This window comes from Euprymna scolopes, chromosome 36, assembly GCF_053919585.1.
Source record: "Euprymna scolopes isolate OS-2025 chromosome 36, ASM5391958v1, whole genome shotgun sequence".
Classification (NCBI taxonomy): domain Eukaryota; kingdom Metazoa; phylum Mollusca; class Cephalopoda; order Sepiida; family Sepiolidae; genus Euprymna; species Euprymna scolopes.
In genome coordinates this window covers 15,030,616-15,044,397 of record NC_136517.1, presented here as the reverse complement: position 1 = coordinate 15,044,397, position 13,782 = coordinate 15,030,616, and the positions used below count along the sequence as shown (strand labels likewise).

Sequence of the window (13,782 nt, the reverse complement as noted above, 5' to 3'; positions counted from 1 at the left end):
CTAACTAAACAAGTACTAATGCGCATGTGTGTTACAAAACACCCTCTCTCCATGTTAAGAATGGCGACGGAATGCATTGGAAAAAAAATGTCTTAATATCCAGAAAGCTGCTTGTCTACCCTAATTTGAATGCAATATTCGTTCTAGCAGACCCAAAGATCTGTAAAAGTCGCTAATTAAAAGGCGAGTATTGTGTTACAGTTAAAATAACAATTTACTAAATCTTTATGATGTACGTAACAACTATCACAGAATGGAAATGTCATATTCCAAAACTCATATAAATTGATCAAGTAGTTTTATTTGGCACTTCTTCAGAATAAGAATAGAAATCGAAAGCCACAAAATTGAATTTTCATTAAAAACAATATTATCTACTTAATTGTTATGTCGCAGGTAGCATATTAAAACGTACTTTCAAAATTTCATGATCCATTGAGACGCCATTTTTTTTAGGGGGGGGGGTAATTACCTCCCTTGTTTATTCTATTTATTATTTAAGTAACTTGCAATTTATTTCCAAAACTATTTTCATTAATAATTAATTTCCTATTTTATCATTTTTCATAATTTTTAAATATTTTACTACTTTTCCTTTTCATTCTGAAGAAGCGCTTTTTATTTTTATAGAGAAAATCAAGGTTTGTTTTACAATCCATAGAGGTATGAAACCGTTGTCAAAAAAACAAATTATATAACAAATAAAGGTACTTCTGCACTTTAGAGCCTGTCTTTCCGGGAGTCTCACTCGACAACGCCCAGTGGGCGAGGGAAACCACCAGATTATATCAAACAAACGGAAGTCAATAAAAAAAAAAATGAACAAAAAAAGAAAATAAAACAAACAACCTACTGTAATAATTTCATAAATTTTACTGTTTCTTTTCTTTTTTTTTTCTGGCAACTGTGTTTTTTTTGGGGGGGGGGGGGTAATAAAAGTTTTGTTTCTTTGAATTAGTGAACAAATATATTTTTTTGTTTTGTTTGTGTATGGAAAGTTATTTTGATTTTTTTTTTTACAAAGGAAGGCCCAGAGACTACTACAAGGATCAGAGTTAATGATTGTACAGTAGTTAATGGGAAAATGTTTTAGCAATCATTAGTAGTGGAAATTTGGTAAATTGGATTACTTAAGGGGAATGGCTCATCAAGAACTTGTTCAGTTTAACTTAAAGACGACCATATTGTAGTCAGTTGGAAAGCAGAAAAATGGAAGAGTTCCACAGGCATGCAGTTCTAAGAAAGCTTTGCTCATGGAATTTACATTTAGGTTTAGGTATAGATGAAGATTGAGGGAAATTATTAATAATGGCTTCAACTAGACTGGTATTTTTTGTGAAAGTAAGGCCGGAGAGACCCTAGCACTTGCCATGAAAATGACGATAAAGCAGAGACAACATCACTTCTGTGGGAAAGAGGTCGCAGGGAAGAGAAAAGGGCATCCCCCATTAGGCTACAAAGTTTATTTTGAACTCTGTCAAGGCAGGATAAGATCTTTCTAGCAGCTCTTGCCCAGATGTGGCAACAGTACTCCATCCTTGAACGTATTTGGATCTTATGCAGGTAGTAAATTGCATCAGCAATGAGATATCTACTGGAATGGTAGAACGATTTCTCCAGCAGCATTGTCAGTGTGTATATATTTTGGACCAATGACAAAAGTAGATGTTAACAATTATATTGACTGGAAAGCGTATTTCAAACAACCAGACGCAGTGAATACATAACACTGACTGCACACGTACCAAACCATGTTTTATAAATATATTTATAACACTAAGTTATAACTAATTTCATTGTATGTGTAAAACAACAAAATGAAAATTGATGCAGAAAAATTTAGTCACCATCTTTATAAACGAGTCAGAAACCAAAGCCAGTTTTTTAGTTAAGGACAAGGACTTTTTTAATGAAAGAAAAGGTGGTGTAAGAACAACCTGCAACATATTAATAATCAACATTCGTCAGACAAAATTGGTTGCACAACTCTTCCACATTAAAACATATGATAAAACTTGATAATTCGATAAATTCTATTTTTGCTTGTAATTATTTTTCTACTGGATCGTTTTACATAATTTTGTTTTAAATTTATATTAATTTTGCCATGACATCTAAGTATGTAATGTTTTCACCTGAAATGCGTTAGTTGAAAACATCACTTAATCTACACATAATTTTCTTAATTCGTTGCATCATTTATCTTTTACAGACACAGATGCGCCATTTGTTAGTCAAAGAGTTGCAAGAATGTGTTCCAGGTGGAAATATCTTCCCGAAACCGACCCCTGCTTCCACCGGAGATCATAACTCCCTTTTAGTGAGGGCAGCCAACAGTCTTGTGGCCGACCATTTGCAAAAATGCGACTACGAATACACAATGGGAATTTTCATTCCCGAAAGTGGCACGTATCCCGACAAAGTAAGTTATTTCCCCTTTCTCAAAGACAAAAAGAATTTACGTGTTTAACGACGCGAATCCCATTTTAAACATAGTGTGATAAACTGATGGGTGAACAGACAGAATCTTGGTTCTTTTTCAGGAATCCCCTTTATTTAAAAAACAAAAATAAAGAAAAATCTGTATGATCTATTTACCTGTGACGAAACAAAAATATATTCCAAAAATCACATAAATTGATCAAAAAGTTTCATTTTTATAAAAAAAATCATTTTTTAAGCGAATTAATGGGAATTTGGAAATATTACAACATAAATCCAATAAGTATGAAGTTATCTCCCTTTGTCTTGATTTTTTTTTTTTTTTGCGCATTAACAAGCGAGTGAGTTGCTCTTTAGATGCTCATAAAATTTGCTTTTCTTTAAAAACAAAACTATTTGATAAATTTACATGATTTTTGGAACATGATATTTTCATTTCTTCACAGGTACGTACATCACACAGATTTTTCTTTATTTTCGTTTTTTTTAATATAGAGGGAATTCTAGACTTACAACGAGAATGTTTACTAGAGATCTGTGGATGCATCTAAAAATGTTATTCAATTTGACAAACCATAGAAAATGTTATTTCAAATTTAAGTGCAGCAAGGAAATGGGTTTCTGAATTTTTTAGATGAGGATTGATTATTCGCATTATTTGGATTCTTCGGACTACTGCTCTCATCTTGAGCGTTATTTTCGCAATGTTTTCGCCAATATAACCTCTGACCTTCTTCAGGTGTATCTTATTGAACTTGGGAATCTTACTGTCAAACTCTGGAATCTGCATGGAATTTCAAACAGAACCCTTAATCCACAAGGGTAGCATGCTCTCATTCAGTCAGCCACGACTGTGTAGAAGTCCTAAGTAATTGCAAGGACCCATGGCGTAGTGGTAAAATTCGTTTGTAAAGTTAAACTCTTCTGTTGGTTAAAAGTTCAATCTTCAATGCAGGCAACAAAATACAATTGCAAAAGGACTTCTACCCAGTCATGGCTGATGGAATGAGAGCATGCTACCTCCGTGGATTAAATAAATTTTTGTTTAAAACTCCATGTAGATTCCAAAGTTTGGCAGTCAGATTCCCGAGTTCAACAAGATACACCCGAAGAAGGTCGGAGGTTACATTGGTTGAAATGTTGTACAAATAACACTTGAGATGGGAATAGTAGTCCAAAAAGTCCAAATAAACAAAGGAAATGAGTATTCTATATTCCATGATCATTTCATACGGCATAATCACGTTGACATTGAATGGAGGCATCGGTTGATCGATTGATCACTTCATTAAATCATTTTTATTACACTATTTGTGACATGTGTTAGTATTTGTTATTTATATTATCCTTCACACTATAATAAAGTCAATATGTATATAAATATCATCATCATCATCATGGTTTTTGACCATTCCTGACGGAGGAACCCATCCCTCGTTTCCTTCCACTTTGTTTTGATCCTAACTATGGATGGCCATGTGGGACTCAGTTGGTTGTCAGAATCATTTCTTCGACGGATTTTTGGCCTTCCTCTTGGTCTTTTTCATTGCATCAAGGTCGATTCTGTTGCTCCAAGTGTCCATCTGCTTTTAAAAAAATGACCCGTCTATGTGTATCCATTCGTATGGGGGTGATGATGTCATTTACATCGGTATGCTGTTTTCTCCAAGTGTTTCTTTTTTTTTTCTGATAAATTGATGTCAAGCATAATGTGTTTTAGTGTGCCACTCTTTTGTTGCATTATACAGTTCCCATGTTTTGATATCATATGCCATAACAGACATTTTCTATTTTTTATGATGACGTCTACTTTGGAAAAGGCTGTCCATTCAAGTGCAATTTGCAATGAAATATAGAATACTCATTTCTTTCATATTATTTGGATTCTTCCGACTACTGTTCTCGTCTTGAGTGCTATTTTCACAACGTTTCAACTGACGTAACCTCTGACCTTCTTCAGGTGTATCTTATTGAACTCGGAAATCTGCATTATTTAATACATGCGGGTAAGATGTAGTAGTTTGATTAAAAGCGTTGCTTTTCCCCATCTTGCCCAAGTCAATATAGGTTTTAACTATGTTCAAATTTTCATTGTTCACGGGGTGTTTGTAGCATATTTCTGCAACATCATGCTTGTTTTTTTTCCAAGCAAAAATATCAACCAAATTGTCCAAAATTTAAAACATTGTTTTTTATCTTTTAACAGATGTTTTCCATGGCTGATTTATTACAATTGCTTCATATAAATCCGTCATCTGAATTGTACAAAAAACTGGTAAGTTTGTGGATGTTTTTTGCTTTTAAACAATGTTTGAACAAAGATGTTTATTGCACTAACATGTCCAACCTTAATCCTAAGAAATTTTCTGAACCATTGATTGCCATAACAAATAACAATCTACTTGAGAGCTCATTGTTCAAACTCCTTGGCCTAATATTCACAGGGAACATGAATTGGAACAAATACATTGAGTACATTGCCAAGGCTGCTGGAAGGAAGGCAGGCTCCTTCTACCATGCTAGAAAGTACTCACACCTGAAAGTATCTTATATCTTTACAAAGTCATCATTCACCCATGCAGGGAGTATTGTTGCCACATTTTGGCTGGTGCATCTATCACTAGTCTCTCACTCTTAGACAGGGTTCAAAAAAGAGTCTCGAATTTCATAGGTTTTCACTATTAACCAAGCTCTAACTCCTGTCACCGTAATATCACACCCCTGTATCTATTTAACAAGTAAGTTAATGAAATGTGCTCTGAACTCGTAGTACTTGTGTCTTCTCAATGTACATACCCCTGACTAACCCAACAAACAGCAAAATCCCACCTGTTCACTAGAAGTCTTCTACTCTAATTGTTTCTTTACTTGGACTGCTAGATTTAAGAATTCCCTCCGTTTTCTGCTTCCCTGACTGTACTAACATGCAGAAATTTAAATGTAATGTGAACAGACATCTCGTTGCTCAACTCCCTACATAGTCACCTGTAAACATGAACTCAAATAATAGCTCTTTGCATCCAAGTGGCAATCTGCCTTGTTTAAGATAAAAAAGAGTAAAAAAAAAATCTGTAACACCTGAGTGACATTCATTTTTAAAACTGATACAATTCACATTATTTGCATAATATCCTTATCATGATTGTTATATTTACAACATTTCGGTTGTTGTTCTCTCCAGTATTAAATACATTGATGACATTGCTTAGACTGCTGCAAAGAAAATGGCCTCCCTTTACCGTGTTAGAAAATTACTCGCATATGAAAGTATTTTATATCTCTACAAAACTTGTCACATCTGGGCTGGTGCATCTACCACAAATCTCTCACTCTTAATCCTAAAAAAGAGTCTAATAGGTCCTGTACTATTAGCCTTATCTTCAACCTCATGAACTCATAGCATTTGTGCTCCCTAAACGTACATACTTTAGACTAACCTGACAAGTAGCAAAATCTCACTCCTTTACTGTTGAGATGAAGGAAAGCCTTCTACTCTAATAGTTTTTTTTTTCTCAGACTACTAGACTTTGGAATTCCCACCCTGTTTACTGCTTTCCTGACTGTACTAACCTATGTAAGTTTAAATGTGATGCAAACAGACATCTTACTGCTCAACTCCCAAATAGAATTAGATATGATCCCAAATAGTAGTCACTTAAATTCCAAGTAGCAATATTCCTTGTTTGGGTTGAAAACAGTAATATACGTATACTGACTGTATTGATTTGATGAAATTTAAATGTAATGTGAACAGACATCTCACTGCTCAGCTACCAACAGGTCCATATTAGACACGTTCTCAAATAGTAACCACTTACAGTCTAAGTGGCAATATGCCTTGTTTTGGGTGAAAGAGAAGTTAAAAAAAAAGTTCAATGAGTTAATATTTATTTACAATAAAATTATTTACTCAGTATGTATTAAATAACATTAAATTATTTGTTGTCATTTGAATTAATGTTTTGATTTTTTTTTTTTTTTTTTTCAGTTTTCTCAAATTTCAAGTTATTCAAAAAAAGGTAAATTGTTTTGATTTTTTTTTCTTTCTGTTTCCATTTTTATTAGTTCAATTTCACGCAACAATCTTCAACCCATCAAATCACCTTGCAATCTTGTGATATGAATCAGACAATATTTTTCTTCTAATATCGCTTTATATTGCTATCAGTAGTTTTTTTTTTTTTTAGCACTTAATATACATTAGGTTTTTGGTGTGTATGGCAAAAAATGATCGTGTGTTCTTTCAGTCTGACCAATCAAACAATGAATGGGATTTTTCCATATTGTGTGGAGTTAGAGCTCAGTGAAAATTCTTACTCAAGAAAACAATGTAATACTATCGATGCCCCCCTCACCTCACCCCACACAAAGTGTTAGGAATTATAAAAAAAAACTATTGTTACTGAGTGCATATGAGCACGTATGAAAATATCAGCGGCAGCCAAATGATAGATGGCTAGCAAAGATATTAGCAGCAGCAACTGTTTGAACACTATGCAAATTAGCAAGTGCGTGCAGGCTTACATCATGAGAAAAAGAAAAAAATACTCCATGTGATCGAAGGAGAAGCAAAGTCCACGCCAAAAAAAAAAAAAAAGTGGACATGTAAAGTTGAAGGCGAGAAATGGCTGGCTATAACCAACGTCGGAGGAGGAGGGGGGGGTTCAGATTTATTTATTTTTGTTTGTTTGTTCCTGCGACGTTACACTATAACAAAAAAGAAAAAATAAGTTTATCGGCAGAAGAAAGGTTATAGAGAGTGAGCTTAATAGAAAGATAATGGAAAGGAAGTTGTTCAACAACGCACACAAAGGTAGCTGAAATAAGATTGTTAACAAAGGTGTGGCAGCGATGGGGAGAAAAGACCAGAGGTCAGTATGATTAGTTTATAAGCAGTTTTAGGAATGGTAATCAGTTTTGCGAGAGTTTATGGACAGTCTTGGGTTTGCAGCAGTTGAGGGCAGATTTCCAGTTTGACATAGTAGAAGGCAGGTCGTGGCTCAGAGCAGATCAAGATAAGCTGACATCAACTAATGAACATGGCCTTGACAGAAGACGTAAATATGAACCTTAAAACTTAGATAATTGTTTCCCGTGATGATATCTCACACACTCCAGAGCCCAACTAAGATCCACAGAATGTGTTTTCTTCTAAAGTTGTTTAATTTTATTTTTATTTGTGAATTTGTGCGCACTTTGTCGGCAGTCGCCAATGGGAGAGATGACGACATAACAAGAAGAGGAGATGAAAGAGAAATCCATGACACAGAGCATTGGGGTTGGCATTTGTTGTTGAGTGGGAGAGTGCGTGATCGCACGGCAACGTCATACAAGAAAATGATTGAATACAGAAACACACGTTTATTTTTCTCCCCTCAACACAAGATCATATGTTTATCCTCTCAGATATAAACACAAGATCATATGTTTATCCTCTCAGATATAAACACAAGGTCAGTTCCACCCAAAGTACCAACCACTAATCTTGATGTACTTTTCCACTCTCACCTTCACCCGGTGATAAACAAAACAATAAAACTGTTATTTCTTAACGTCTCATCCATCAGACCTTTTTATTTGCTAGTAATCTGACATCTCATGGTCTCTTTTCTAAAATTAGTTCTTTTTTTTTTTTTTTTTTTTAGGGTTCGGAAATACTCTATTTGGGCAAGCAACTAGTTTGGGTATGCATGATGAAATTGTAGATACCATCTAACTTTATATAAAATTTATTTTGAAATTAAAAAATAAAAATTAAATAGGAAAAGCTAAAACGCTTTAGCGTTGACTTTCAAGCCATCTTTGAAGATGTGAGGTGGCATGATGTGGCCCTCACTTGAAATCACACCAAAGATCATAACCATGGTCGGAAAATTTGTTTTCATCACCCTGGGGACTTCTCTGTTATTCATGGCAATTCTGAGATGCATTTTGAAGGTGCTGGCAGTGGTCTTGTCATAACTTGGATTGGTAGAGAGCATGAGTTGTACAGCGGCGCATTTCTGATATTGCTCGTTGAACATTGTCACTTTCAGACATGATAGAAGGCTTCTATCAATCTTGGGGTTTGTACACAACTGGCCAACTAGTAGATAGTCTGCAACAAAAAGAGAAAACTAGTTTTTCTCCAATGGAAATGGAATCATGTCATCTTTTCTTGGGTGACAATTTTATCATTCCACCTAGTATGACAGCATTATCTTTATTCCACTACAATTAGTATCCCCTTCCGTCCAAGTGTCAATATGCCTTGTTTGGGGTGAAGCTGAGTAAAAAAAAAAAAAAAAGAAAAAGAAGATTATGTGATTTTAAAAAAATTTTTTTTTTTATTTTAAACGATATTTTCGGTTTGTTGGGTTCGTTACATTATGCAGATTTTTCTTCTTTTTTAATATAGCGGGAATTCTGGACAAGAACCAACGTTTTTTTTTTTTTAAACTGAAAATGACTGCTTTTATTGTTGATGTTTCGTTTGCAGGTTTCCTCTGGCAACTTCTGTGTGAACTTTCTTCCCTCCATTCTTCGACCACTGTCAGTACTTCAGTGCAGACTGATTTTATGCCGCAATATTCAGTTTCAACACTTGGTAAGACACGTGTCGTTTCGTCAATTTGTTTGCTTTGATGTTAATTTTATTTCTTTTAACAAAAAATATAACCATTCTTTGGAGTTCTTCAGATTTTTTTTTTTCAATCAAAGCTTGCGAGTAATTCTGGATAATGTCTCTTCATTCTTGTTTCTCATTAATGCTTCCTCCGGGCTTTATTCTAAGTTCAACATTGTTTCTGCTCTATATCAATAATCTTCCTGAGATTATATGCTGATGATAATACAATTCTCTATTCTGCTGTTGCTTTTCGCCCATCTCCTTTAGATCAGTTGAAATATGCTGCTAATCAACTGTTGACTTAGATTCAGTTGCAGACTGGGGACAAAATAGTTTGTTTCGTTTAATCCTGCGAAGCCTCAACTTGTGTCTTTCAATCGTAGGCGTGTCCCTTTTTATTTCTGATATTCTCATGGATGGATGTCTCCGTTCTTGAAGAGAAATCGACTTTGAAACTTCTTGGTCTTTCTTTCAAATCTTTTTGCAGTTCACATCATAGATCCATTGCTTTTTCTGCTTCTAGTAAAGTTGGCTCTCTATTGCTCTCTATATACCCTTTATCACATGCGAGGCTATTCTTTATCTCTACAAATTCACTATCACACCATGTATGGAGTATTGCTGCCATATTTGGCCTTGTGAATCTTATTTGAGAGTTTTTTATAAGGTGCCGAAACATATCTAATTTGATTGGCCTCCATCTTTTTTCTTTGTACTCTCTTTCTCGTAGGATGTTGCATGTCTCAATCTTTTCTGCAAATACTGTTATGACGTGTTGTTCAGCATCGTCTGATCTATACCTTTCTTCTGTTCCAACTTATTTGACTTGTTGATCTAGTGTTCATCAATTTGTCGTTTTCATACCCCATCATAATACAGTTTTCTATTTTTTCCCTGTTGACTTCAGTATATTGCTGGTCTTATGCAGTTCTAGGAGGACTATCCTCCCAGGCTTTGCCATCTCCCTTTGAGAAGGGGTTAGTTTATTGCTAATTGCGTGGGACGCCCCTATTGGGTAATGACAATGGGGTTGCTCAAGTATATTTTTGTAGGCCAAATTACTCTTTTTTTTTTTTTCTTTTTTTTTTTTAAGGTGTTGGCTTTTCAAATCCCACTTTCCGACTCTTGTGTCACATCTTCCCACCATAGGAGGAAGATAAATAACTTCCTATTCCAGTAGCTTCTTTCCAAGAACTACAGCCTTATGGAACTCTTTCTGCTGACTGTTGTTCCTCCTATCTATAGTCTTAGTCTTTTCAAGACTAAGGTCAGTTGGCATCACCTGTCTTTGTAATAATCCTGTTTCACTTTTGCTAGCTCTTTACATGAAGTGACTTCATGCTTTGTCTGAAGTGATCGCCAAGGAAAAAACAATAGATTATCTTTATAACTTTGGATTAATTAGACAAAGGATAAAGATTGGTTTAGCGATTATGTTGCAAAATGAGCCTGCTTTTTTTTAAATGCTTAAAAAAATGTATTTTCTTTTGATGAATGTTTAAAAATCATCTTGTGAGACAAATCACAAAAAATTGAAACAATTTTTATAAAGTGTCAACTGTATTTATTCGGTGTTGCTTGGGAGTCTTTCATGTTTTTTTGTTTTTTTACCAAATTTTTTTAATAGGATTTTAAAATTTCATTTTACTACAATAATGTTAATTAAATTATTGATTTTAAAAAAATGTAAAACTATAATTAATTGTTAAACTAACTTATAAAATTATTGAATATAAAAAACTTTCAATACATGAGGATGTGCTAAAAATTTGAAAACCATTTAAAATGATTTTCTATTCAGTGGTTTAAGCGCTTTCAAATTTCTTCCAAATTTTACTACAATAGTGTTCATTAAATTATTGATTAAAAAAAAAATGTTATAAAACTATAATTAATTGTTGTTAAAATAACTTTTATAAATTAAAATGTAAAAAAACTTCCACAACTTTCAATACATGAGGATATGCTAAAAATTTGAAAGCCAGCTAAGATGACTTGTTATTCAACAGTTTAAATGCTTTTAAATTCCTTCTAAATTTTGAAGAGTCACAAAATAATTCATTTCCTTTTTTTCTTTTTTTTTTTTTTTACAACTATTAACAAAAGATTTAAATAAATGCATTTTAATTTTGCAATTATATATTTAAAAAGGATATCTTAATTGTTATTATTTTATGCTAGAGCATTTTTATTTTTTATTTCAATAATATTCAATAAATAATTCATTAATAGTAAAAAAAAACCCTCAGTTACAAAGAGGCAAGAAACATGTAGACACAAGAAGTGTTCATATAATTTTATTAATGGAAAAGTTTTAAAAATAAGATTCTTAGATAATTTATTAAAATGCAGACAATGGCAGAAACCCTAGAAAATGACCTCCAGTTGGTAATGGAATGGGGTCATAAGTGGATGGTAACATTTTAATGCTACTAAGATTAAGCTTGTTTCCTTTAGCAACCACAAAAAAACCTTGATCACAGATTAGCATGATAAATAATACTCTACCTGAAGGCCCATCTTTCAAACTTCTCCATATAACATTCATAAGCAACATGAATGGTAACAAATACATTGAGGACATTGCCAAAGCTGCTGCAGAGAAAGTGGGCTCCCTGCATCATGCTAGAAAATTACTTGCACTAGAAAGTTTCGCTCATGCATGGAGTATTGTTGCCACATCTGCCACTGGTGCATCTGCCACTGGTGCATCTGCCCCATTAGACCATCTAAAAAAGTTTTAAATCTAATAAGTCTTGCATTATCAGCCAAACTTCAACCCCTGTCCCATCTCTACAATGTCGCATCCCTGTGTCTGTTTTACAAGTATTTTAATGGCATGTGGTCTGATAAACTTGTAGCACTTGTGCACCCTCGACATACATACTTCCAATTAACCTGAAAAACAGCAAAATCCCACCACTTCATTGTTGAGGTCTCTAGATGCTGGAATGCCTTCTACTCTCATAGTTTCTTCCCTCAGATTGCTAGACTTTGGAATTCCCTCCCTGTTTCCTGCTTCCCTGACTGTAGTAATCTTCAGAAGTTTAAATCTAATGTGAACAGACATTTCGCTGCTCAACTCCCTATGCTCCCCTATTAAACACAATCCCACAGAGTAGCTCCTTACATTCCAAGTGGCAATATGCCTTGTTTGGGGGCAGAAAAAGAGTTTTTAAAAAAATCATGATAAAAAATGAAATCCATTTATAATGCAGCTAAATTTTCAATATTGAAACAAAGTTTTATTTTCTTCCAGACGAGAAGTTAAATGGCGTGGAACAAATTTACCATGATAAGAAAGAGAAACACAATCAGAATGCGATGCTCAGTTTGGAGGAAAAATTTGTGTCTATTCATAGAGAATTGGAGAAACGTTATGAAAAGGAATTGCAATCGGAGGTGAGCATTAATTTTTTTTTTTTTTTTTTTTAAACAAAACAAATATATTTTTGCATAAATAAATCCGTTATTTGATATTTGGAATTTTTGAGATGAGGATTGATTATTTGAATATTGGGACTACTGCTGTCATCTCGATGATTATTGTCATAATGTTTCAGTTGATGTAACCTCTGAATTTTTTAACGTGTGTAAAGTACCAAAAATAACTTTTAAAAACTCCTACTTTTAAAAAAATCCAACACAATGCATTTTGGTTTCTTCATAAATAAGATAGCCTTTTTAAATTTTTGTTAATATTTGCTAAACCAAAAAGAAAATGGATTAATTATTTTGTATGATGCTTTAAAACTTGAAAGAAATTTTGAATTGTTGAAAGAGTAGAATCTAGCATTACTTTTGGGCAGCCACATACTTTTCACTTCTCTTATTTTGTCACTTAGTCCTCACATTCCATGAGTGATGTTTCTGACAAAGAGAGAAGGATTGCTGTTTTTTGGGTCAAAATCTATCCATCTAACACTTAGTGTTTGCTAGTTTTTGACCTTGACATAGTATTTTTTAAGCTCCTTATATCAAATGGCTTCATGCTTTGTCTGGAGTGATTTTCATGCAAAAAAAATAAAATAAAATCGTTTAAACTGGCATTAAAATTCTTAGCAAAAGATTAAAAAATTTTTACATTCGACTATTTTATGCATAGAAATTAGAATGACATTATCTTTAGAAAATTAGTTAACATTTTATAACAATTTTGTTCAATTACTAATCTAATGATCAAACGATATTGTAATAATTAGATTTAATTAAGAAAAAAATTTTTTATGGATTTTATAAAAGTTATAATTTTCTACAGTACAATTTGCACAATTTCGAATTGTCTATATATCGATACTCTACTGCTGACTGGGATAGCTTCCGTACACTTATATCTGATCTACCACTGCATTCCATGTTTAAAAAAGATGTGTCCTCCATAGTATCAGACCTGACCGAATAGCTAATTGTAAGCATATACCGATTCATACCATCCAAAAAATTCCAACGAAAACCTAACAGCCAGCCATGGTTCTCATCTCGACAAGGCCAAACTATTTGCCAAGAACTTTGCAGCTAATTCTACCCTATGCGACGAAGGCCATCAACTCCCCGTATTTCCTCCTGCAACGGACAACACGCTCTGCAACATACAAATATCTGTGCATGATGTCACCAAGCTAATCAAAAACCTTGATTCCAGGATAGCAACTGGCCCTGACAGCATTCCAATCATTGTGCTGAAAAAGCTTCAACTAGAATTTGTCCCCATACTTACAAACTGTTTAAGCATT

The 13,782-nt window shown here is 33.8% G+C and overlaps 1 protein-coding gene across 1 annotated transcript in view; it reads left to right on the top strand.

Annotated features, from left to right (window-relative positions):
* The window catches only part of LOC145260354 (uncharacterized), a 106,199-nt gene that overhangs the window by 2,064 nt on the left and 90,353 nt on the right, over positions 1–13,782 (top strand). The window contains exons 2-6 of the mRNA XM_080118287.1: positions 2,213–2,422; positions 4,649–4,717; positions 6,431–6,461; positions 8,921–9,028; positions 12,309–12,451. Of these exons, the coding sequence (XP_079974413.1) occupies positions 2,213–2,422; positions 4,649–4,717; positions 6,431–6,461; positions 8,921–9,028; positions 12,309–12,451 (561 nt within the window). The remainder of the gene's footprint in view (positions 1–2,212; positions 2,423–4,648; positions 4,718–6,430; positions 6,462–8,920; positions 9,029–12,308; positions 12,452–13,782) is intronic.